Genomic DNA, 27029 nt, shown 5'->3' on the forward strand with positions numbered 1-27029 from the left:
GGGCGGTCCCTGCGCGCCCCTCCTGCCGCGGCCGCTCTTGGTACGTTCCGGGGACGGAATGGCAGCGGCAGTGGGCAGTTCCAATGGAATCCTGCGAGAGACCGTCCGGCGCTGCATGCGGGGCACGCTCGTCGCGGCCGGCTGCCTGAGCTGCCCGCAAGGAGGTGCGTGAAGGGCGACAGGTGGGGAGGCTGCAGGGGAGAGAAAGGGATGCTCTATGGAACGCGCCGAGCCGACCTTGGAATCGGAGAACTGCATATCCCATCGTCCACTGCGGCACCATAAGCCAAAGTTTTTTACTGTGGTGGAATGGTGCACGCTGGGGGTTGTAGTCCCGAACGTGACGTCGTAAGAAAGGCCTGATATGCTCAACCCAAGATCCTTTAGGATGTGGGAAGCTGCGTGGTTGCGCTCCGCGTGTTTCAAGCGCCGGGCTTTTCTCCTCTCTTGTTTAATCACCTAGGGATGAATGTGGAACGCCCTAGAAGACAAAATTTAAAAATTCGTTCCAGTAATGAAACCAACTAAGTTTGTTATTGGTATGAGCTTTCGTGTGCATGCACACTTCTTCAGATGCATGCACACAAAAGCTTATACCAATAACAAACTTAGTTGGTCTCTAAGGTGCTACTGGAACGATTATTTTTAAAATTTTGTTTCGACTACGGCAGACCAACACGGCTACCTACCTGTAACTAGCCCTAGGTGACGCATGGGAGCCTGTTGTGTGGGGTGTGTACAGCCTATGAGATCCACAGAGATCTTCCATCAGGCGGCAGAGAGAAAGTGAAAAGGCGCCAACAGGGATAGCCGCAAATAACTTAACCCAGCGTGTTTTTGTATTTGAGAAGAGTTTTAACGCATTTGAAATAAATGCTGTTGCCTTTCCCAGTGACTTCAGAAGGGGACATTGTTGAGTGTTGGAGTACGCTATTTCTCAATAAACCTCTGCATGTGCATAAGCATATTTAATTACTGTATTGCATTCGTTAGTTGCTGCCCATGAAACATTCTGAAGCAACTGAAAAGTAAAAACATTTTCAAGGCTAGTATAGGATACATAGTCGTATCCAGTGTTAGCTGAAAAAGCCTGCTGAGCTAGTGGAGCAGCAGTATTGGCTATGACCTGGTGGCTCTGCTCTGAGTAGAACCACATCTGTCTACTCAGCATACCTTTTTTCCCTTTTGCCTGCATGGCAGGGGGTTGGACTAGATGACCCTCGTGGTCTCTTCCAACTCCTCAAGCCTATGCTTCTAAGCTTCTGTTTTTAGCCCTGTGCACTATTATACTTTTCTGTGCTGGCTTACGAGGGCTAATGCTTGCTTATGATCACTTCTGGTGGTAGTTAGACAAAGGGAAGCTAATTATAGGTGTGCCTCCTTGGTCCATGATGGCCAGTCTGTGATATCTTTCTTTCACACAAGTTATTGAAATAGTTAACAGTTAGCAAGGGAATCCTCTAACTGGAGCAGGCCTACTTACCTTGCAGAACAGGAGCTGCAGAGAGGGGTGCTTTTCAGCTGTGACTTTCAAAAGGCATGTGCTGTGAGGTGAAACGGGCAAAGCAGGAGGTGTAAGTGAGGAAGGATAGGAAGGCATCAGTCAATATAAGTCTGCACCTGAGAAATAAAAATACAGAAAAGCAAACATATTTATTGTTACAGGTAGGTAGCTGTATTGTTACAGGTAGGTAGCCATAGTCGAAACAAAATAAAAAAATTCCTTCCAGGAGCACCTTAAGAGACCAACTAAGTTTGTTATTGATATGAGCTTTCGTGTGCATGCACACTTCTTCAGATATTCAGATATTTATTGTGTGATGTGCTTTTATGGGTTAGAACAGACTTTCTAATCTTATCCAAATATTACAAGAGAACGTTTACAGTCATTGAGTAGAAGAATATTATATCTGCATAAGGGATGTGAGTCCCCACCATTCTCCTTTATGTTAGTAGGTGAAAGTATGAGCATTTCTGAAACTGATACACAGTACAAAGCATTCACTTCCTTTACACAGCCTAAGGTCCCTAAGGGGACGCAGGTGGCGCTGTGGGTTAAAGCCTCAGCGCCTAGGACTTGCCGATCAAAAGGTCGGTGGTTCGAATCCCTGCGGCGGGGTGCGCTCCCGCTGCTCGGTCCCAGCGCCTGCCAACCTAGCAGTTCGAAAGCACCTCTGGGTGCAAGTAGATAAATAGGGACCGCTTACCAGCGGGAAGGTAAACGGTGTTTCCGTGTGCGGCTCTGGCTCGCCAGAGCAGCGATGTCACGCTGGCCACGTGACCCGGAAGTGTCTCCGGACAGCGCTGGCCCCTGGCCTCTTAAGTGAGATGGGCGCACAACCCCAGAGTCTGTCAAGACTGGCCCGTACGGGCAGGGGTACCTTTACCTTTACCTTTAAGGTTTAAATAGATACTATTATTGAAACCTTAAATGTATGGTGTATTCTGAATATCTCTCTTTTCCTCCCTTTCATTTTCAGCCAAACGCTATTTGTTAACAGAAGATGTCTTGCAATTACATGCATTTCAGCAACATAAGCTGGAAGTGGGATATAAACTATATGGCGAGAAAGGTAAGCCCTTCAGGGAAATGTTGGTCTCCCAGGCTGAGAGGCTGGGAGGAGAAAGAAAAGATCCCAGGTGAGAGCTGGGAGGGGCTGTGACCTTCTGTGGGTGGTAACAACCTTTTTTGAGAGGATTCTGTACCCTTATTTTTTGTAGCTGCTTTTGTTTTTAATTTACATTAGTTTTCTGTACTGTATCATGAAAAAAACCTAATAAAAATCTTAAGAGAGAAAGAAAAAAGAAAGGTAGCCCTTTCGTGTATACCAGAGGTGGGGAACCCATAGTTTCCCAGATGCTGTGGGTCTACAACATCCTGAACGCCTCCAATTCCACACCCCTGATGTGTATGCTTTACTTAACCATTCACAAATTAATGTTGCAAAGCTTAAAGGCAATCAGTGGCTTATCAGATACGGTTTTGCTAGTCATCACAGGGTCAGAGCAAAAGCCATATTGAGGCTTCTCATAGTTATTGTACACCGAGGAATTCTCTGGTGTTTGGTAATGCTCTCTGTCCTTGGCGTAACTGGTGTATGCTCAAATGTCTCTTTATTTATTTATTATGAGTATTTTAACATCACAGTAATACTGTAGTGTGGGGATGGGGAATCCGTGTCCCCTCTAGGTATTTGTTCGATTCCAGCTTCCATCAGTCCCAGCCAGCAGGGCCAAATAGTCAGGGATGATGGGAATTGTAGTCCATCAACATCTGGACTACATCCCTGCCAGAACAACATCGGACAATAAAAACAAAACCTGTTCTCAAAAGAGGGCATGTATTTTGTGGGAAACAGCAGCTTCCATCTTTGTTTTGAGCAAATACCGTATTAGCCCAAATATAAGAAGTACCTGCAAATAAGTCACACCTTTTAAATTAAAGGTTTATTTGCACATGCAGCCCGCCTCCTGGCACTGCCGCCCTGAACGGGGGATGGGAGGGCGGGCGGCACTGGCACTCAGTTCTGAGCGTGCTGTGTGCCTGCCTCCCAGCACTACCACCTCCCCTGTTCAGGGCGGTAGTGCCAGGAGATGGGCACGCAGAGCTTGGTTCCAACTATATGCTGCACTTTAACTTTTCACAGTAGGAATTTGGGGGGGGGGGAAAGTGTGGCTTATATTTGGGTCAATACGGTATGTGCTAAATGTCCTTTGTGGTTGGCTGGGGAGCAAGGGTTCATCTCCCTCCTGGGCATCACCCAGGCACTAGGGTCCAGGCACTAGACTTGCCCCCAGTAGATGATCACTGCTTAAGGGCAAAGCTATTGCAATGTGACGTGTGAGGGCAGAAGTTTTTGTGGGGGTGAAACCCAGTATGCTCTACAACTAATCCGGCCATGACTACCGTAACTGGGACAAGGCATGTAAACTGACAGTACGATTTTTCTATATAACCTAAATACAAATAAATATATTCTATTAATTCTGTTTCAGACACATATTTCAAAACTATTGAAGACAAGTTAGCGAAAAATATGCTAATTCTCAGAGATGAATTGAAATTGTTGCTGCATTTGTGCCAGACGAAAGATGAAGTGGAAATAGTCAAGAGGGTGATATACAGGTAAAATTCAGAAGAAGAGATTCTAGTTCCTTCTTTTGCATTTCCTTTAGTCCAGAATATCCTGGACCATGCGACAGTTAGTAGGGAACTTTGAGATTTTTAACAGGATCAGCCTTTATACAGTTACACTTCAAAGTTTTCAGTCCATGCCTGAGGTCATTGGGTTGTATTCAACATAGCACTAAAGTGGACTTTCCATCAGTGCAAAGGTTTGTACTTGTGCAACAGCATGATCTCCTCCCCCCCCCTTGTACCCCTTAAAACCCTCCAGAACAAAATTGAGATGGCATAGGGCATGCATACAGGGATCCCAGTGTGCTGGCAGAAATATTTTGTTGACTAGTACCCACTGGGCAAATACATTTAAAGCTAAGTAAAGTAACATGATTTGCTTGTGGCTGCCTATCCAGGTTTGTCATCCTGAAATGCTGTTGCTGTGAAGCAAATGCAATTTTATCATAAAGTTAATCAAGTTGATTAGGTTGAATCAGCCAATAAACGCATCTGATGTCAATGAAGAACAGCAAATTGGGAAGAGAATTACTGTTCAATCTGCAAGTAGATGTTGTGAAACACGAAATACTGACTAGAAGAAGATAATTAATTAGAATCCCGTGCCATCTTCCAAAATTAGTATTATGCCTATGACAGAGCAAAGGATTAATTCTGAACAGAGCTGGCCCATCCGTGAGGCAAGGTACAGCAACCACCTTAGGTGGCAGAATCTATGGAGCAGCAGATCTTCACTCCCCCGTTGTTCCTGATGTAGCTCTTGACTAACCCCTTCTTCCCTGGTGGGGAAGGAGCTGCCGTTTTCTTGTTCACCTCAGGTGGCAAAATGTTTTGGGCCTGATCTTGAAAGATATCATTTCTCCTGTTTGTTATGTTGCATCACATGGTAATTCTGTGCAGTGGCTCTGATTGGTTTTCTAGTCACATACAATCAGGCAGCAAGTAACTCTGTGCATGTAGGTTCCTTTCATTAAGACTACCTTGTTTCTGCATTTATCTGCTCTTTAAAACTAGATTGCCACACGCACAACAAATTCCATGTCTTCTCTACAGGTACCATGCTGAGAACAAAAATGTGGCCTTTGGTGGTTTCAAATTTGGTCCTCTTTTTATGAGGCTGTGTTATGAAATGAATCTTGAAGCAACAGCACTGGAGCTCATCAAAGACCAGGTAGAATTCAGAAACACTCACGTCTCTTTTCTTCTCTACTCCAGTGGGAATTCTTCCCTATACCAGCTCCCTTAAATCCATTGGTAGTTGTGAAAAGTATATACTGTATTTTTCACTCTATTAGACACACCGGACCATAAGATGCACCTAGTTTTTAGGGGAGGAAAACAAGAAATAAGACAGCAGCTCAAAGCCTCCTGAGCGAAGAGGGAGCACTCCTTGCTCTTCGCTCAGGAGGCTTTATAGGGCTATCCCTGAAGCCAGGAGAGCAAGCGGGATTGGCGCACAGCGATCGCCCTTGCCCTCCTGGCTTCAGCGAAAGCAAGCCTCCTGGCTTTCCCCCCACCTCCCGCAAGAGCCGCGCGAAGCCTCTTTAAAGGGAGTGCTGCTCTTGGGGGCTTTTCTGGGAGGTGGGGGAAGGGACAGAGCCGCCGCTCTGTCCCTTCCTCCACCTCCCGCAAAAGCCAGGGATAGCCGTGCGAAGCCTCCGCAGGGCAGCGGGACAAAGGCTCCCTGCTGCCCTGCGGAGGCTTTGCGCCACTAAGGCAGAAGCTAAAACAGCTAGAGGGAGCGCTGTGCAGCTGTTCTGGCTTCTGGGGTAGCCCGTGAAACCTCCATCCCGCCTTCATCCGGCTGTCCTGCGGAGGCTTTGCTGGCTACCCCAGAGCTGCTCAGGAGCGTGGGGCATCTGCTCGCGGCCTGCCCACTGCTCCCAGGACTGGAGGGGGAAGCCTGGGTTTCCCCCGCCAGCCCCAAAGTGCAGCTCAGGAGCATGCCACACTCCGGCAATTTAGCTCCAGGGACCACACATTCGCTCCATAAGATGCACAGACATTTCCCCTTAGTTTTTAAGAGGAAAACGTGCGTCTTATGGAGCAAAAAATACGGTAGATAAATAATAAGCACAGAGGCTTCCGGGAGAGGGTCACTCTGCTCTTACCAGAGTTCTGAACTGATTACACTTCCCTCACCCCTTTCAATGGCTTTTTCCTCCCAATCTCCTTTTCTCCCTCTGCACTCCCCCTGCTTGCATGAAATCAGGCCAAGGAATGCAAATTCCCCACTCCCCCTCTGTGGACCCATGAACACCCATTTGTGTGGGGGGGAACCCTCTGCTATGACTTACATGTCATCATGTAATATGAATAAACAAGCAAACAGCTTGTGCTGCAGTGGAAAGAAAATTCCCGTTTTCCTTGTGGATCTTTCCCATTCTTACAAAGGATTGTTTTTAAATGGTAGGAATAAAATCACTGGAGCAATGTGATGAACGTCATATTTTTCTCTCTTAATGTGGAGCTGTAAGGCTGGAACCCAAAGGGCTTTGGAGCTTTGTGGTTTCTGAAAGCTAATCCTGAAGACTGGAGGAAGTGCTAAATATTATTTGTTGTTGTTTATTTAGCAAAAGATTTGCAGTATTTATTTTTTAACCAAAGCAGATATCTTTATTCAAAAAGCACAAATGAAGAGAGTGAGATCAAAGGAGATTTTTTTTTAAGTTAAAAAAAGAAAGAGAAACAAGATAAATGAAGAAGTTTAAAGGTTTGCATTAATTAAATGGGAGGGGGAACTTTTTTAAAAAAAAAAGTTGTTGTTTTGAAGCTGTTGTCTCCTACAGGCCTTAATAGAATGCTAACTGTCAGGAGTTTGAAAATGAAATTTTAAGACCCTTAATTTTGCCTCCCAAGCTTTGAGGGTTCAGTGGCTTCAGTTTGAACTACGAATTGGGTGTTGATATAACCAATATCTGTGGGTTGTCCCAAACTGACGTTATTTATATTCTTCAGGCTTTGCAGGGCTTCTTTTCAGAAAGCTCATCATTCAATATTTTGATGGATCTGCTCTTTACAAAAGGTCATTATGAAAGTAAGTAGCGTAAGATCCCTAAAAAGGAATATATTATCGACAGCGAAACTGTCTTTCTGATATGAAAAAATAGAATATTAAAGTGCTATAATTGACACTGAATTGGTTGATCTTTTGAGCTGGCAAAACCTGATGTGATCACTCATATGGGTGTTAAAAGAGCTGAAACACATTTTGCAAATATAATTGAAGAGTACTCATTGAGCACTTGATCTCTCTCGTCAAATGTAATCATACAACTCATGATTTTATGGATCTTTTTTGGTAACACTTTTTCATCTTCTAACTTCCTGCCTTTGCTCTCAGCCAAGCAGATACCTTTCATGAGCCTGGGAATTTTTTAATCGCTGCAAGCAAACATGCTATATTTTCTGAACACCACATATTCTCACCCTCACCCCATCTCGCACATGTGCAGTGTGATCTTCTTGTCCACTTGGAGACAAGATGCTCTGAGTTCAGTGGAGTTAACTTTTAGGCAAACGTGCATAGGATTGCAACCTAAAGATTGCAATCCGTACACAGACTTGGGAGAAAATGCCACCAACCTTTTGAGGAAGCACATATACAAAGGCGCTGCATGCTGGGGGGGGGGTTGTTTATTTAAAATCGTATTCCTTTTTTCATAACATCTCAGAGCTTTGTGCGTATTTTCAAAACAATAAAAACCAAAGCCCCAATTTTAAAGTACAGTTACATAACAACAACCATCAGGAAAAAACAGTAGAGAACCAAAGAAATCGGTAGCTCAGTGGCAGAAGGTTTTCTTAATCAGAAGCATCTTAGGGAGCAATCCTGTGGCGAGATCCACTGCAATGAGCTGCTTAGGATGCAACAGATCTCAAGCTTAGCTGGTTGATTCCATGCTCAGCTGGCATTAAGTCCCCGGTGATGATGCCCAGCTGATGATGCATGATTTGCCAGTGAAATTTGCTCATCCCAGCTCAGCTGGGGTTCATCTGGCTGAGGCTGATGCAAATCCCCCAAAGGGAGTGTGGTGGGGGCATGGTGGGGGGGGGAATGCGGGGCTTAGGCTAAACCTGTTCAGCTCAGTCACATGACCTGGCAACCTGGCAGAGAGCACTGTTTAGAAGGCTTGTTTTCTCTCTGCCAGGTTTAGGCAGAGCAGCAGCAGCCTGTTGCCAAACATAGTTTGGACCTGGTATGCCAGTTTTACTTACCCTGGCTTGCTTGATGCCAGCTTCTTATAGAATCATAGAACTGTAGAGCCAAAGGGTCACCTAATCCCACCCCCTGCAAGGTGAAAGAATCCCTGACAGATAACCATCCAACCTCTGTTTTAAAAAAACCTCCAATAAAGGGAGAGTCTACCACCTTCCTAGGGAGTCCAGCTTCAGAGGTAGTCTTGTGAGTAGGGTTGTTCCCTTAATCTGTCTTCCAGAAGACAACAGGGAGGGAGCTCCTTGGAGACAGATTCCCAAAGCTTCAGAACTACTGCATTGGACTCTTTGCAAACAGGACACAGTTCTGGCCACCGTAACTTCCTCGTACGAAGAACATGCACATCATGTCATTGATGAGAGGTTGATGCGCTTGTGTAAAATGTGCAGTTTTCTTCTTCAAATAATCATGAGTGATTCGAAACGGATCCTTTCCCAGAACATGCCGTGCTAGTTGCTAAAAACCATTGCTATCATTGGGTTGGGGGCAGGAGGGAGGTTATTATCTTTGTCACTTATCACTGGTGTAATCCTATGTCTGTCTACTTGGAAGCAAGCCCTAGGACTGTAGCCTTAATGCGCTAAAACCTATGACAGTCTAAAAAGGCCCTTGACCACCTTTCCTAATTTGTGTGTGCTACTTTAGGTGTGTTAGAATGAAACCACTGTATCCAGCTAAATCATTCCCCACCCATGCACCCTTAAAACCAGTTCCAGGACTTCCCCCAGCATTTGTGCAGATTTGTGGGAGGGAAGGGAAATTTGGTTGTGCTTGCACAAATTGTTCTATGTGTGCAATGATTTAGTTAGATTCAACTCCAAGTGTATTGTTTGTATGGTATTTTGTTCTGTCAAAATCACAATTGCTAAAAACCTAATCAGTGAAAATTGGTATACCTAGTATATTCCCCTATTTTGGTTGTACATACTATAAAACTTCCATTAAATTTGCATAGCCTTAGCAAGTGGATTATATAAAGTGCTATGCATCTCATCTGCAAAGTTTTGGGGTTTTTTTTTTACAAATGATAATTATTTTTCAGAACTCAGCTTAGGGTTCTCAGAAGTGTTATTAATTAGCACTTAATACGCTAATCAGAAAATGATGGAAGTAACAATAACTGAAAGTCTGTTTGACAGGTGCTCTGGAAGTGCTGGTAGAAATGAAGAGACAAGGCGTCAAATTCAGCAGTGATACCTATTTGCTCGCAGTTGCGATATGCTACAAGCTGGTAAGAACACATAGTGTTAAAGAATTGCTTCTAGGGTTTTTTAATGCAAGAAAGATGAATATTGGAAGTGCTGTGAAACCTAAAGGTGGTTTTCTTTTCTTTTCTTTCTGGAATATTACTTATTGATTTATATTTATTTCCAAAAAATAATGAATGTAATATATGGAGGCAGTGTACAGTCAGGTACCGTGAAACTAATATTAAAAACAATACATTAATAATAACCATAAGCATGACTGGCTCACCCTGAGAAAGTTTAAACCACTCTATAGGCCTGTAAGCAGTTTTCAATAGATAACTGGAAATTATCAGTTTGGACGTTGGTCAAATCTCTGCTGGAAGAGTATTCCATAGCATGGGACCAGTGTGACATTAAATTATTGACTTCTGGTTGAAACTAGTTGGACTTCTGAACCACAGGGAACAACTCACTGCTCTTCTCAGGTGGTCCTTAATGTAAACCTGGGACTGAGTTATTTAGGGCCTTTGTATATTAATACAAGACCCTTAAATTTGGTCCAGCCAGGCATATGTTTTAGCAGAGGTGTTGCATGCTGTCAGCCATCAGCAGTCCAGCTGCTGCCTTTTGAACTGGCTGGAGCTGCCAGTTCCAAGGGCAGCCTCACATAGAGCAAATTGTAGTCATCCAGTCTCAAGGTCACCAGTGCCTTGACTAAAGTGGCCAGACTTTCCTGATTCAGATATGGCCATAGCTGATGTGCCAAGTGAAGCTGGTATAGTCACAGAGATCATTTGCGTCTCTGATGATTAAGGTTTATCCAGGAATAGCCCCAGACTACATACCTGCTCCTTCAGAGTGGGTGCAACCCCATCTAGGCAGGCAGTTGCCTGGGTATCAGACACACAAGAGTCTTAGCAACTTTTTTAGTAAGTTTATATCTCGTATTTTAAGCACGCACCACTTACGGCAACTTAAGTGAGGGCATGCACAACCAATACAGTTAAATAATGAAAAAAAATGACAACCAGCAGTCGATAATAAGACTGCTCTTGACTAAAGAGATTATGGTTTACAACCAAATAAGTGGCAAAGGGTTATGTTTCAACAAAGAGGCTTTGATTAGAACAAGAAGCTTTTAAGATCATTTAAACTTACCAAATGCTGTTGCATTCAGGTCCTGGGCTGCCTCTAAGGATCTGATTGGCCACTGTCAGAACAGAATGCTGAATTAAATGGGCCATTGAGCTGGTCTTATGTTCTTATAAACATTTTAAAATTGGGAGACATTCCGTGTTTACTAAATTAATAAAAATTTTTTTAAAAAGATTGGGAGGCAAAGAAAAGTGCATGAGATACATGTCCAGATATTTATTCACTACTTCACAAATAAAGCTCGTGATACACAAGAGCACATTCCTGTTTACCCCTCTGGGCTCATATTCACTTTAAAATGTTTATGTAGGAATGGTTAATAGAATCTGTTGCGTTCACCTTTTTCTTTTTATGTAAGGAGCTAATCCCTAGTATGCATAAACATCTATATCTCGTACTAGTAAATAAAGCTTACATTCCGCAAAGACACATATATATGTTCCTTTCTGCGTCTGGAAGTGCCTTCTTCCCTCTATTCCAAGTCTAAAGAAGCGCTGAAACTTCCACAGCCCATCATTCCACCTCATGCAACTTTAGGATGGAATGCTCATCACTTTTGGCATTGGAGTCTAAAAAGTATTGCATTTTCAAATTCTGTAATCAGTGGGCTGCATGTGTGTCTAGTGTAAACTTTCTGGAAAGCTTTGAAGTACCTTAACTGTTGGCACTCAGGCAGTAGGACGGTGTCTTTATCCCATGGATCTGAACTGTGAGTCATTCATGCATTGAAATCTTTTATTCTACAGAACAACTTGGAGTCCAGAAGAATTTTTACTACGTTACTTGAAGAGGGGCAGCTCAAAGGAGTTAATATATCAAGAAGAGTTTACTACTTTGCAGTAGTATTTGCTTTGAAACAGGTACTGGATGGTTTTGATTTATTGTCAGGGTTCCTGACGTCTCTGCATGTAACAATAACATGCAGTCCTGGCTTTCTGGTTTCCTGGACCCATTTCTCCCCCCATTCCTAGAGAAACTTGAATACGCTGGTATGTCAATTGTGGTATGTCATATGGATCATACATCATTTTCTAGACTATTTAGGGGGGAGCGGGGGGAGCTTCCTACAGTACCCGTTTTGTTGGGATAGGAATCAAAACTGTAACTGCATTTAATATAGCCCATCAGCTTGAAAACTCAAAGTAAATAAAAATAAAGGGTTACAAAACAAACGCCAACAGATGGCTAGGTGGCACAGTCTAGATCAGAAGTGGCCCCTGGGCCATCTTTATTTGGCCCCCTGGAGGCCTTTATGTACCATTTTTGTAAGCATTCTGGCAAAGGACCTCAGTCAGTCCGTCTCTCTGTAAATCAGATACTCAGTCCCCAGTCAGAGATCTTAAAGAATCCAAGCTCACGTGCTGTATAGCTGTGAGGTCCTTAATAATACCAACTTTAATGAAATGCTGAGCACAGCTTTGTTTTACGTGCACAGTTTGATTTATTGTCTCTGTTTATTCTTCCTAGAATGATATTTCCAGGGCTCGCTCCTTCTATTCTCACATCATAAACACAGAAAGCAGAGTTTGCACTAATCTGACAGTAAGTCTGCTGGATTTTGTATATTACTCCTGAGCCATGAATGGGAAATGCATTGGGCTGCATAGAAATTTAATTAGTTAATTAATGATAATAATACTAATTAATAAAAAATGTGTGGGTTTTTAAAATTAAAATTAAAAAGGAAGAATCTGGATCCCCTCAACCCAACTCCGCAGTTGGCAGAGAAAACTACACTCTTTCATCTTCTCACATAAAAAACCAAGAATAAGCCCCAAATACCTGCACCTCCCCACCTCAGAAGGAGGATGGGGAATCCCCAACATAGAAGCATATTACATTGCCAACCAAATACGTCATATAATTCCATACATACTAGAAGATGAGACAAAACAATGGGTACACCTAGAGAGGGACACAATTGAAAATACCTGCACCACAACATACCCACTCCTCCCAAACAAACTAAAGAAAATTCCCACAACACTTAACAGGTACACACAGACCATGCTCAAAGCATGGAAAACACAAATAGGCAAACTATCCCCAACCCCATCCCCACTAATCCCCCTGGCGTACCATCCATTATTCCACCATGCAGCACAAAACCTCCAGATAAAAACCTGGCGAACCAAAGGCTTATATCGCCTAATAGACTTTTATAAAAATAACAAACCCTTGTCAACACAAGAAATACAAGACAAACTAGAAGACACCCAAATGCCCTGGTTAACACAACACCAACTACATGCCCTCTTAAACAACCCAACAGTAAAATCAGCAGCAACTAGGCCCCTGACAACCTTTGAAAACCTCCTCCTAACAACAAAGGGAAATGGTAAAGGGACGGTATCCGCAATATACAAAATACTACTCCAAAATCCCGCAAACCCCCTAGACGCAATCAAAAAACAATGGGAGAATGACATAGGCTATGAGATTAACCCCACTCAATGGACCAGAATGTGGTCTAAACCCCCCTTTAAATCCATATCAACGAAAAGAAAAGAACTCACACTGAAACTCACCTACAGGTGGTACCTAACACCAAGGAAACTAGCGCTAATACACCCAGGAACCTCACCAAAATGCTGGAGAGGGTGCACCTCCACAGGCACATACCTTCACATGTGGTGGGAGTGTCCCAAAATCCAACTATTCTGGACAACAGCCATACAAGAAATAGGTAAAATAACTAAGCAAGTATTAGACTTCACCCCAGAATTGGCCCTACTAAACATCTTCCAAGACAACAATGCCCATTTACACCACAAAGAACTCATAACCCACCTACTTTCAGCTGCCAGAAACACCATAACCAGACACTGGAGAGACCTGTCAGGAGTAAGCATGGACCAATGGTACCAAATAGTATGGGAAACAGCCCTACTAGAAAAATTAACTAATAAACTGAAACTGACACGGGGACAAACAGAAGAAGACACCTTCACCCCGGTATGGCTCCCCTTTATCACATACACAGCCCAACAGGACAATGACAATAACAATAACCCACCAACAGCATACAAATCAATATGGCTAACCTGATCCAAAACACCCACCCACCTCACTCACACACGAAAACAAAGATCACCACAGCCAATCACAAACAAACAATCACATCCTAGGCCAACCCCAACCTCTCTCACCACCAAAGGAACACAAGTGAACAACACAAGCACGCTGACACCAAACTACATACATTAAGCATAATAGAAACACCGCTACCGGTCCCCACCCCCATCCATCTCCCCTCCCTCCCTCCACCCTCCTTTCTTTTCCTTTTTTTTTCTTTTCTTTTTTCTTCTCCCCCTAATGCCTCAACAAATGAAATGGATTTGTAAAAATGTTACACGGGGGGGGGGGGGAAATACGAGGCATTATACTTACACTGTAAAACAAGAAAACCCTTAATAAAATATATTTTTTAAAAAAAATTAAAAAGGAAGGTTGTCCACTGCTTTGAACAACTTTAGACACACAAAATGCCAATTCTTTTGATGCTGTTCTGGAAAAAAATCCAGTTCTCTTGGGGGTTTTCTGGATTATTTCCAAACGGTTTTAGGATTGTTGTTTGACAGACCCTCTAAATTGAAAGGGTATGTTATAAACGGCTACCTAGCTACTCCTCCTCACCTCTACATACAAATAACCAAAGATTTGAAGTTTTATCTTGTAATATGCAAAGCCTCTGATGCTGATGGATGTTAATTCAGTGATCTTACGAAATATATTCAAACATGTTGTCAACTAAACATTCCATGGCAGTGGAACTGTGAACTGTAACACAGGAGGGGCCGTAACAGGAAAGCTCAGTGTGGAGGGGACAATGGTAGCATTTAAACTCTCAGGGGCAAGGAGCCCATGAACATAGTAGTCAGAGGAAGGGGGCACAATGTGGGAAATAAATAGAGCAACAGAGTCAGGTGGTGGCTGGCGCAGAACTGAGGAAGAGGAAGGCAGAGGGGATGGGAAACTGAGGAAAGGATGAGTAAATGAAAGTGAAAAATACAAATTGCCTGTATGCTGTCGGCAGTGAGTGAGGCGAGCAGAAGACTGGAGTAAACAGGCTGCAATTAGCTAAATGAGTAGCAAGTCCTGCTTCTTCTTTTCCCAGGCATCCCCACATCCCACTCCACAGTATGTAATTCATAATCCTTCTGACTTGGTTTGTTAGAACATACTACTCTACATCCAGCATGCAGAGCCATTTTCCTTCGAAGTAATTTATTTAATTTCATTTAGGCACATTTCCTTTCCAGGGAAGCCTCACAGAATATTTGGGGGAGGGGGGATTCCTTAGAGAATGTGCCGTTTTCACGCTTTTATTTTTTTTAAATTCCACAACGTTTATATGCCTCTTTAATGTAAAAGTGGTATGCAAAAAGAATAAAACAATAACATTACCAGTGTTTTTTTTTTTAACGAAGTATTTTAAAAAATCATTTTCTTTCACTTGGGCCATTGTGTTATCTACAAGGGCAAAGTATTTGTCTGTTTCCACTGTCCCTTTTACTAACTATTCCAAATCATCATGGCTCTTAGAAAGGGGGAAGGGGAAAAAAGATCTGTATGTTTGGTGGGGAAGATATTCCATCCTTCTGACCTTTCAGGTTTCAGGGGCGTGTTTTGTTTTTACCTAATCCAGAGCTTATTAAAGCTTTACTCATTAATGTTTTGTTTTGTTCAAGATTCTTCTTCAGGTTGCAACTGGTGACCTGGAAGACCTTGTCCAGAGACTGAAAACGGCTTCAGAGTCCAGTGTTTCAAGTTTTGTGAAAAAACCAGAGTTCTGTATGGAAGTGGTAAGTGGGTGGGTACTGGGGAAGCCAGTGGGTGACCGTCAACAGTCTTCATAGCAGAGGTAGGCCATGTGTGACCTACCAGATGTTGTTGGACTCAAACTCCCATCATCTCCTACCAGCATGGCGATTGGCCAGTAATGATTAGAGATGTAGACGAGCAACAAATGGAGGGGAGGGTGACAGGATCTCCATCTTTGCTGTATGTTTGTTCCCTTGTATGCCCTATTGTGAACTTCTACCCAATTAAACGTTTCCCTAACCTTATGGCATGGGTCCAGGCAGTGGTGTGTGGTCAGTGGACCAGGGGAACTAGAATAGGCCCCTAAATGTTCACCTGGTGCCACCTTCCCAAAGCCCAGGAAGCGTCTGCCCAGCTTAGGGAAGGAGGTGTGATGCTAACTTGTGTGACATCACAACGTCACACATGTGATGTCAGCCCACACACACAAAAAAAACACCTTCGCAAACGGACATTCACCACACGCCACTGGGTCCAAGAACCCACTGCTTCCATTGTTTTATATGTTCAAGACAGCTGGGTCTACTCCCTCCCACAAAGATGATTGGCCACACCCTGGATCGTACCCTCTTTTTTGATCTTTGATCAGCCAAGAAGGTCAAGAGGTGTAGTGTGGGTATGTATAAGCTAATGTTTCTGCTTCTAGTTGCTGATCTCTTTGCCATTTTTTTCTCATAGCTGGCTACAGCCAGAGAGAAGCTGGAAGACAGCCCAACTCTCCATGTCCAGTTTGAAGAAATCGTCGCCAAGCTGCAAGCCTCAGGACAGACCATTTCTCAGACTCTGGATGACTTGCTGTGTCAGCCGCCGCGCACAAAGAGGCGCCCCATGGAGCTGCTCAAGCTGAACCAAATCAGCCGTCGGACTTTGAAGCCTATACACTCTGCTCTCCTGGCTGAGTAGATCCAGCCTTTCCCCTGTTAGAATTTCAACCCAATAAAACGTCTCCCTGGCTTAGAAATGTGGTTTTCACTTGGTGTGTTTTCTGGGATGAATTATGATGCTCCAAACAAAATTGTATGAGTGGACACTGTGCAACCAAACAAATAAGGGAAAGACTTAGATCTGCTCAAAGAAGACACCTGGCAAGCAAGCTTGTTCAGCCTCCTGGGGAAAACAGTTACTGCTTGATGCAACATGTGTAGAAAGTTATCACAGATGGTGAATGACAGAGACCACCCCCCTCTAATCTCTATATTATCTCTGACAATATTCAAGATGCTTTATTGCTTGTACCAAACACCAAGTGTTTAGCTGAAATCTTTCCTAATCTTGTTGATAAGTGTTAGAAATGGAAAAGAAAGGTATATGGAGATGTGATAAAATTAGATCATATTGGGGGAAAATATTGAAGGTTATAGAGAATAATAAAATAATAGGTTGGGGTCACTAACTCAGCACCTTGTTTATTAAAGTTATATACCGCCCTTCATAAAAGGGACGCGGGTGGTGCTGGGGGTGGTGCTTGCCGATCAGAAGGTCGGCGGTTCGAATCCCCATGATGGGGTGAGCTCCCGTTGCTCGGTCCCTGCTCCTGCCAACCTAGCAGTAGATAAATAGGTACTGCTCCGACGGGAAGGTAAACAGTGTTTCTGTGCGCTGCTCTGGTTTGCCAGAAGCGGCTTAGTCATGCTGGCCACATGACCCGGAAGCTGTACGCTGGTTCCCTCGGCCTATAGAGCGAGATGAGCATCGCAACCCCAGAGTCGGACACTACTGGACCTAATGGTCAGGGATCCCTTTACCTTTACCGCCCTTCATCCGAAGAACTCAGGGCATTTCACAAGATAAAAATACAAGTAGAACAAAAAATAAACAATAACCTCCCATCTCACAATCACAATGGTCTCAATAGCTACCTCCACGGAACTCCAAAATCCACAGCCAACAGTTTGGTCTTCCTGCTCAGTCTGTGTTTGCAGTGGCTTGGACTCTCCTATACTGAATACACTCCTTAAACATGCCCAAACGGGAAGGCAGAAAAATGTATAAAAGTAGAAGAAATAAACACAAATTTGCCTCGCACACCCATTAGATACTGTTTCTCAAAGCCATTTAAAAACATCAACTTTATTTTAGAAAATGAAATGTAATGCTAATTTTTTGAATTCCAAAAAATTGTCAAAATACTACACAGCAGACAGTAGGGGGCACAATGGATCGTGCAATGTAGAACAACGCATCTAGCTTGAATATAAGGAATGTAATAAATCTGCAACCAACATCAACAGCCTTGTTATAACCAAGAAGCTCCCCAAATTAGCTACAGTATATGTAAAATTTCATTACTGACATAATCCATACATTTGTATGTGTGATTTGCATCTTGAATTGCCTGCATGAGAGGCAACCTCTCCATGCTCAAAGAAGATGCATAGGCTTAATGAGAAGATACCTTCTGGAACCTCATTAGTGGCACTTGAAGCTATGCTGGAATGTAACTGCATCCAAAAATAAAATGCTACAAAGGAGGCGTCCCAAATGGAAACAAAATTAGTTTTAAGGCAATCTCAATATGCATGAATTTTAATATTCTTTTCATAGTAAAGTGTTTATGCAACTGAGATATCTTCCACTATGCTTTGATGGTTGGTCTTGAGAAGGATCTGGTTTAGCAGAGTCTCTTGGTCAACAGTTATATTTATACTGAAGAATCATTGCAGTCCAAGTAGTGGGGGGGGGGAGGTAAATGACCGCTGGATGGTTAAGTCCCGTCAAAGGCGACTGGGGTGCAGCGCTCATCTCGCTTCAAGCTGAGGGAGCCGGTGTTTGTCCACAGACAGCTTTCCAGGTCATGTGGACTAAAGCAGGACTAAACCGCTTCTGGTGCAATGGGACACCATGAAGGAAGCCAGAGCGCATGGAAACGCTGTTTACCTTCATGCCACAGGGGTACCTATTTATCTATTCATGCTGGTATGCTTTCAAACTGCTAGGTTGGCAGAAGCTGGGACAGAGCAACGGGAGCTCACCCCATCATGGGGATTCAAACCTCCGACCTTCTGATCAGCAAGCCCAAGAAGCTCTGTAGTTTAGACCACAGCATCACCCATTCCCTTAGATCCAAGTATCAGGTCATAAAGCCTACGAGGAAAGGTTACAGAAGCTAGGCTTGTTTAGCCTGTGGAAGAGAGGTGATATAATAGCCAATAGAAGCTGATGCTATTAAAACATTTCTTCATCTCGAGCTTATGTCTGCATCAGGCAATGCCCTTTATCTTTTGATTTATACAGTATAGCTGTTAGAATTCCATTATCTTTCATCTCAGGAATGAGGCGTTGGCATGAGGTTTTGAAAGTGTCTGATTTACCGGAGAGCCAGAAGAGAGGTCAAGAAAAACAAGCAGATAAATACCTTGAATTAATAATGTGTTGCGGTATGAGGGAGAAAGGTATTTTTCCTCAGCATAAAAATAAAATTAATGCAACACTTTAAAAGCAACAAATATTTATTTCTTTTAAAAAATTGCTAGAGACAGTTTGAATAAAAGCCCATTTTTGCACATTCCCTGTTGTATGCAATAGCCTCAAAGTAGCCTTCTCCTGTCTCTTCTTCCAGGCCCCCCAACATCTTCAATTGGCTTGGTGGAGGGGAACTGGGAGAACCTTCAGAACAGTGTGCAGGGGGGGAGCACAGATGGAACATTCGACCAAGTGCAACTTGGAATTCCACTCTCCCTCCCTAAAGCCCTGAAGGGCCACAGCCAATCAGCATAGCTGATACTGAGCTAGATGGCCCATTTGTCTAACCTGATATAAGGCAGTTTCCTATGTCCCGGTGCCATTGTACATCATGCAGCAAACATACGGAACATAAGAACAAATCAGTTTCCCAGAAGCGTCATTTTGCTGTTCTCAAAGATGTGAGTATTTGGGCAGGGGAAGGAGAAGGAGAAATAAGAAGGAGAATGGTTTTGGGAAGGACTTCTCCTTTATGCGTCAACTTTTGTCAGTTCCCACATCAAACTGCCCAGAAAAAGAGAACTGTGAGAGGGAAAGATTGATATAGGTACAAAACCATTTCTGTGGTTAAGCAGTTTCAGGGGAAATTTAGACCACAGAATCTGTTCTTCTGCGCTTTTACTACCTTTTGGAGAGGTGCTCATTTTAGAAGTGGCAATCCATTAAGGCTTTGAAGTCTCACGCATCTCCATGAAGACCAAAATAAGCATTCTCTCATTTAATAAGAATAATGATGTGCCTGATTTTCATCTTGTCTTTATTTGTTTGTTGTATTTAAAGCCTACCTTTTTCTTCAAGGAGCTCAAGGTGGCATACTTGGTCTCCCCACTCCTCAATGAACCCCCAAAACAACCCAGCGAGGTTGGGCTGAGAGGAAGCGACTGGCCCAAGTTCACTCAGCAAGCTTCGTGGCTAAGTGGGGATTTGAATCCTGATCTCCCAGGTCCTACACACAGAACTGTAAGAAAAGGGTTTCAACCTTCTCGGTAGTGGCGCCCTCCCTGTGGAATTCCCTCCCTTCAGATGTCAAGAAGATAAAGAATTAGACAACTTTAAGAAGACATCTGAAGGCAACCTTGTATAGGGAGGTTTTTAAGACTTGATGTTTTTATTATGTCTTTAGATATGCTGTAAGCTGCCCGCGGGTGGCGCTGTGGGGAAAACCTCAGTGCCTAGGACTTGCTGATCGCATGGTCGGCGGTTCGAATCCCCGCGGCGGGGTGAGCTCCCGTTGTTCTGTCCCAGCTCCTGCCCACCTAGCAGTTCGAAAGCACCCCCAAGTGCAAGTAGATAAATAGGTACCGCTTTATAGCGGGAAGGTAACGGTGTTTCCGAGCGCTGCGCTGGTGCTGGCTCGCCAGAGCAGCTTCATCACGCTGGCCACGTGACCCAGAAGGGTCTGTGGACAGCGCTGGCTCCCGGCCTCTTAAGTGAGATGAGCACGCAACCCCAGAGTCGGACACGACTGGCCCATACGGGCAGGGGTCCCTTTACCTTTACCTTTAAGCTGCCCAGGGTGGTTGGGGAAACCCAGCCAGATGGGTGGGGTATAATTATTATTATTATTATTATTATTATTATTATTATTATTATTACCATCTGAAATGCAAGTGTGAGCTTACATTACCTGCCTCAGCTCTGGATCAGGTTTGCAAGAGGCCACTGCACAGTTAATACAAGGCTGCATTCAGTGATGGAGACAGTGCCCAGTGTTTACATTGTTCAGACACAGAATACTTTATTTACTCTATGCAATGGTATTACTTGGGTACATAGCTGTCTGGAGAAACCCTAGTGTGAGCTGGCTATTTTACCTGGGGACACCCACAGCAATTTCTGTCATTGCTGCACACATCACAAAGTTACTTTGCTCATCCGGCTTAGCTGCTGATCAAATGTCAAAGGATGAACTTGTCCAAGGCATGTGGCTGAATGCACATTCTCGATCAACTGTCCTGCATGTAAGCAGATGCCTCACAAGACGTCCCCTCTGTATCCAGCACTGTGGCTTGGTTGCCCTTCCTGGACAGCCCCAAAGAGATGTTAATCTCTTCCAAGATTTGACCACACGGATCAGCAAAGGGCCATCCGGGAGTGCCGAAGCATCTCCAGGTAGGTGTGAGGAAAACACCTGCCTGAAATCAGCGTAGATGATTGTAAATCTGATGGTCCCGTGGTCTGACTCAGGCTAAGACAACTTCCTATGTTCCTAACAGTTTCACACAGTGATCTTGGCTGAGCTCTGGTTCTTCTTTTCATTCCCTCGGCCAGAAGATTGGGGCTGGCACAGCTTTGTTAATCATCTGTTTGGAGCTGCTTATGCACATTGACTGCACATTGCACAGCATTGACTGTGTACACAGCAAACAAACACCTATAACCATGTGACTATGAGTGGCCAGAATCAGCTGCTAAATCTTCTTTAGAAGCTTAGAAGACTGCTTGAAGGGACAGCCACTCTCTCACAGTGGCATCAAAGAAAAAACACGACCTAAATGAACTCAAGCTTACTTTAATGCCACAATATGAAATCTGAATAGGTGTGCACGCCACATCTTTTACAAAAACCTGACTCCACCTTCCTCAGTCTATGACTGCCTCTGTAACTGGGGTAGGATTAGACATCTGTCCTCAGCACACTAGGAAGAAAGGCCTATGCATTTCTCTGAAATTTGTGTTTTGGCAGCACATTTTCACATGCAACTACAGCTGAGAAACTTCCAGGTATGTGCGAATAGGTTGAGGTCCTACATACCTAAGACTTATTCTGAGTAAAAATGTGCAAGAATGTGCTGCACATGCTCCATGCTCAAAGCTAAATATAACAAGGAAACAGCCATCCATATGTCACATGGGTCATTCAAAACATGATGTATGGGTTTTTCAACATAAAGGTCAAGCATCTTGACCAATTATAATATGCAGATGACATGACATTTACTTGGACATTTTCATGGACTTCATTGAATGAAACAGGTTAAACATTTAATGTGTACTTCAAAGAAAAACATTGCATCACATCTATCTAGAGAGCTAAGCAAAAGACACTAATTATAATACTGTTCTGCATCCCAAGTTTAGTGTTTAAAGTTGTCTTCTATCAAAGATGAATAATTTTTAAAGGGACTAGCGAAGATAACAAAAAGAAGGGAGCATACTGACATTTCAAACAAACTTCACAGCAAATGTATTTGACATCAGCTGCTTTCTTGCCTTGCCAAGATGGATTTGAATTTCTTCTTACATTAATTAGGACATAACACATGGTGGAAAGTAAACCCAAACCAGTCAGCTCAAATGCTCAGATAGAATAAATGAGAGGCACAATGAGCTTGTGTTGTATCCATGAAATCATCTCTTTAGCACAGGGGTGAGGAACCTCCTGGATAGTGGGTCAGATCCTTGCCTCCCCACACCTGAAGGGCCAAATTCAGCAGGGGACCATCATAGTGATGTCAGGTGATGCTGCATTTTTAAGCCCCGACTGTCCTCATGGGAGTGACATAACCTGATTGCAAGTGGGGATGGTTTCTGAAAAATGACCACACAGCCGTTTCCCAGTCCTACATTAGTGCAAGGATTAGCGCAAGCAGTGTTTTTTTTCTGGGGGGACGCATAGCCCTAAACATTTTGTGAATCTAAGTTTGGCCTCATTGAGAGGCAGTATTTCATTATGAGTAGGAAAATGAGAGTGCCCCTAAACATTTCTTTTAGAAAAAAAGGCACTGAGCACAAGCTTATGTCCTTGTGATAGTGGAGCAGCTTCACTGAGTACAACCCCTTCTCTCTATCCGTGTGTGTATTGACAGCTGATGTAGGTGCTTTTTTCTATTGGCAGAGGATCTGATGGGGTGCGACCCTCCACCTTCCTGTGGTCCTGTTTCTTTTTATTCTCTTTTTGACGCTGCAGTCTTTTTGTCCTATGTCATGCCCCTCAGCAACCATATTCCAAATGTGTGCATTGGCCCAAAACAGTTGGCAACCCCTGACCATTAGGTCAAGTCGTGGCCAACTCTGGGGTTGGGGCACTCATCTCGCTTTATTGGCTTCCAGGTCATGTGGCCAGCATGACTAAGCCGCTTCTGGTGAACCAGAGCAGCACACAGAAACGCCATTTACCTTCCCACCAGAGCGGTACCTATTTATCTACTTGCACTTTGATGTGCTTTTGAACTGCTAGGTTGGCAGGAGCAGGGACCGAGCAATGGGAGCTCACCCTGTTGCAAGGATTCGAACCACCGACCTTCTGATTGGCAAGCCCTAGCTCTGTGGTTTAACCCACAGCGCCACCCGCACCTCTGATTGTGTCAGTAGAGAGATAGAAATGCAGACATTTGAGAAAATGTCTGAGAAAGTGATGACTGCTTCTGGCACTCTTGCATGTGTTTAGCATGTCCTGGACTGTCCCGTGATGTCAGCACAACTTCACTGGCGCAGGAGAATAGCAGCTGATAGGATTATGTTTTGGTTCTGACTGCACTGATGTTAATTGATCAGCTTAAATCTATTTGAGCCTCGCTGCCTTGCAATTCACTCTGATGGTGCTTTATTTGCAGCAGTTTCAGAGCTTTCTACCAAACAGACAATAATCATCAGCCTCGCCACCACTACAGAGGCCATGATTTGTTTCAGTCATTTCCTCTATTTTATCTAAGCATTCCAGCATTTTCCCCAGGAAATTCTTTCCTATTCATTTTGAGTGTCTTTCAGGGAAGCCAGCAACATGAAAGTTCTGAAAAATGTTGTCTTATTTTGACATCATAATCAGATGTTTCCCCTTTCTTGCAAGCTATGGGAGAAGCAGTCCTACAGTCCTTGGTGCAAAAAATGAGCTATTAAAGATGTGAGTGAGCACTAAGCTAAAATATGAAATTTTAATTCAGCTGAGATGTGTGTATGTGATTGTGTTTTATTCCTGCCATCTCAAATCTAAAACAGGAGGCTTATTTTTAATTCTGGATAGGGTGGCCAGTTAGGCATTGCCAAATGCATCATAAAAGGACAAGCGAACAAACAAAAAAGACACACAAAATCTGCATGTGCTAATTTATACGTATAGATACGTATAGGGCCACCTCTAGACTGATGGTGTTTTGTGGCTGTATTTTTCAATGTGCCACTGGCACATTAGGCTGTACCGTCCATGTATCATTCCCCTTTATTAGTTGTCCTGGGATGTTCCCCATTGCTACTACATTATTGCTGTCTGCAGATGCACTCCTGTGCTATAGTGCAATAAAAGTGGGACAACCCTTCGCAGTCCCGGAAACACTCCAGAACATTTGTGGTAAGAATACTTACAAGATTTCAGCAGGAAGCTATAGGACATGTGCTGGTTGGAAACAAAACTGGATGTCTGCCCTGAAACATTTGCAGGAACAAACAGTATTGAAAGAGGGAGCACGTATAACTACTCCAATGCCATCATGAGCATGACCAATCATGAATGCACAAAATGAAAGACTCTGGAGGGGCCCCTTAGAATTACTATAATGTAAATACAGTCCCAATGTGGGGCTCGAACGAGCCTGTGATTAAGAGTCTCATGCTCGACCTACAGAGCTATCCACAGGGCTGAAATCAGATGAATTTAAAATTTAAAGAAGAAACAATGTGCCCTGTGCTTACAGCAATCTTATGAGTAGACAGAAATTAGATTAGTTCCAGCTCACAAACCTGGAATACAACCTGATGAAGTGAAATCTTAGCTGACTGATATATGAAGGGGGAAATGTGGTAGCTGAATAGCAATGAGATGCAAAAATTACAGTTAGTGATACTTAGAAGTGAGTGTATATTAAATAGGCACAACCTTTGCAGCAGCAGATTGGCAATCACTTATTCCGCATTGCACATGTAGTAGTAAGGCAGACAAACATTCACAAGGGACAACCATAGCAGAAATACCCTGTTATTGGTAAGCTGATTGGCAATGAATGGTTAAGATTCTAACAAGTAGCTCCGGCAATGTTACAAAAACCAACGAGAGATGTGCTACAGAAAACTAATAGCAGAGCATTGAGTCCTATTGCAATAGAAATACATGAGTGCATCATGTTCCTGAAAATATTTTGCCTATTCAAGGTCTCAGATTGACAGGTGCAGATAGCCAATCAAGAACAAGATAGATAAATAAATCATGGCAACTGTCTGGGAATTTGTGTCTTCTGGATCTTCCTAGTGTTAAAAGATGTATTTTACCAATAGAGTTCTACAAGGCAGCTATAATGCAATGAAGGACTAGAGTGTATACCTTCTTCACATCATGGAACGTCTGTTGCTAAACTGGCACTTATTTCATATATATATATATATATATATATATATATATATATATATATATATATATATATGAAGATATATAATATACAATAATATACACGTAATTGTTGCCTAGTTCCAAACAGAAGGAGGAGGAAGTTTGTACATCAGAAAAATTGCTTCCTATTGCAGCATGAATAACCCAACTGGTAGCAAATTGGCTGTTTGCCACTCAAAATTCAACTGCTGCTGAACTGCGTCCCACTTGTTCTCTGTTCGAGAGCTGATGCTATCTAGCCATAACTCCAGCACAACTGTTTATAGGCTGCCATCTGTTCAGCTCTGGATCAAAAAGGACAGAACAAGGCAGACGTTTGTCGGACGGCTTTTATCTTCCATTATCTGGCAGCCAGTAAGTCATTTGGGTTCAAGGGTCCCGAGACACCTTTGCTGCATGCATCCAGCTCCATAGCCAACAAGGCAACTGTGCATTGACAATCACTTTTCCACCTACCCTGAATACGAGGGATGCTGAAACTTTCTCATGCTAAAGGCTATATTTTTCAGTGAGGAAGGAGCTGCATTTGAAAGTAGTCAAGGTGTGGATAAGAGGAATCGGGAAGCTGGCTCGTATGAAGTCAGGCTGTTTGGCTGGCAGGGCCAGCCCACCCATGAGGCAAGGTGAGGAAACTGCCTCAGATGCCAGGATCCACAGGGGCAAGAGATTCAGCCTCCAAGAAATGTGTTGCCCACTGCTGCCACTGCAGTGGCAACAACAGCTGTGGCACATTCCTTGAAGGTCAGACCTGCCACCTCCTTGGTAGCCCCACTCCCAGCATGCCCCCTCTATAGCGGCCACTTGATGACTAGGAGGTGCTGCTGGTCTCCTCCCAGCCTTATTCCCAATGTAGATCTTCACTCACACCTTCTTCCCCAGCCAGTGGAGGCGCCATTTTGTGGTTTGCCTCAGAGGCCAAATTCACATGGCCCAGCCCTGATTTCTGGATCTCAGACATGGTTGTTTCACTGCATCTGCTACCAAATTCCATTGCCAGGATTAGAACCTGGAATCTTCCACGTGCAAAGCTCTGCCACTGACTTGCCACCTTCCCTGCATGGAATGCGTGCCCTAATCCTCTGTCTCCAGGCCAAGTAAACAAAAAAGCAGAAAAAACACTGGGAGTTATCCTGATCCAGAAACAGCCAGTAGCAGATAGCATTGTTGGGTGGAGGGTGCTCACCTGACCTCCAGCTGAACGTATTTCTGCTGCTTCCCAAACTAAGCATTTACTAATGATTTGTTAATTAGTTTATTTGTTTTATGTTGTGGTTGTGATGTTCTACTATGTAAGCCGTTTTGCGACTCATGTGAGTGAAAAGGGGCATAGAAATATAATGAATAAAATAAATGATGTATATTGTGCTCTAGGAGGCCTAGTTTCATCAAAACTGAGGACACACTTCCATAGTTAACGCTAAATACACTCGTTCTGGTAAATGAGCCACCATAGCCGCTAGAGGGCCATGAAAATTTGTGCCATGGGGTTTTTAGACTCATCTACCCATGTACTAAGGGTCATGGGTGGCGCTGTGGGTTAAACCACAGGGCCTAGGACTTGCTGATCAGAAGGTTGGTGGTTTGAATCCCCGCGACGGGTGAGCTCCCATTGCTCGGTCCCTGCTCCTGCCAACCTAGCAGTTCGAAAGCACATCAAAGTGCAAGTAGATAAATAGGTACCGCTCCGGCGGGAAGGTAAACAGCGTTTCCATGCGCTGCTCT

At 43.6% G+C, this 27029-nt stretch overlaps 1 protein-coding gene across 1 annotated transcript; it reads left to right on the forward strand.

Moving 5' to 3' along the window:
- The first annotated feature begins 26 nt into the window (after positions 1-26).
- PTCD2 (pentatricopeptide repeat domain 2) lies at positions 27-16487 on the forward strand. The gene is made up of 10 exons (XM_081929456.1): positions 27-164; positions 2481-2573; positions 3997-4126; positions 5192-5309; positions 7097-7175; positions 9497-9588; positions 11449-11562; positions 12170-12244; positions 15394-15507; positions 16205-16487. The coding sequence occupies exons 1-10, from the start codon at positions 59-61 to the stop codon at positions 16427-16429; spliced, it is 1146 nt and encodes a 381-aa protein (XP_081785582.1). The 5' UTR covers positions 27-58; the 3' UTR covers positions 16430-16487.
- The last annotated feature ends 10542 nt before the right edge of the window (positions 16488-27029 follow it).

The sequence above is a fragment of the Podarcis melisellensis genome (assembly GCF_964234715.1).
Source record: "Podarcis melisellensis genome assembly, chromosome: 11".
NCBI classification, from domain to species: Eukaryota; Metazoa; Chordata; class Lepidosauria; order Squamata; family Lacertidae; genus Podarcis; species Podarcis melisellensis.

Coding starts and splice junctions, on each gene's coding strand:
- PTCD2 (XM_081929456.1), top strand. CDS start 59: ATGGCAGCGGCAGTGGGCAGTTCCAATGGAATCCTGCGAGAGACCGTC. Junction 7,176..9,496: donor TACAAAAGGTCATTATGAAA/GTAAGTAGCGTA, acceptor TCTGTTTGACAG/GTGCTCTGGAAGTGCTGGTA. Junction 11,563..12,169: donor TAGTATTTGCTTTGAAACAG/GTACTGGATGGT, acceptor TATTCTTCCTAG/AATGATATTTCCAGGGCTCG.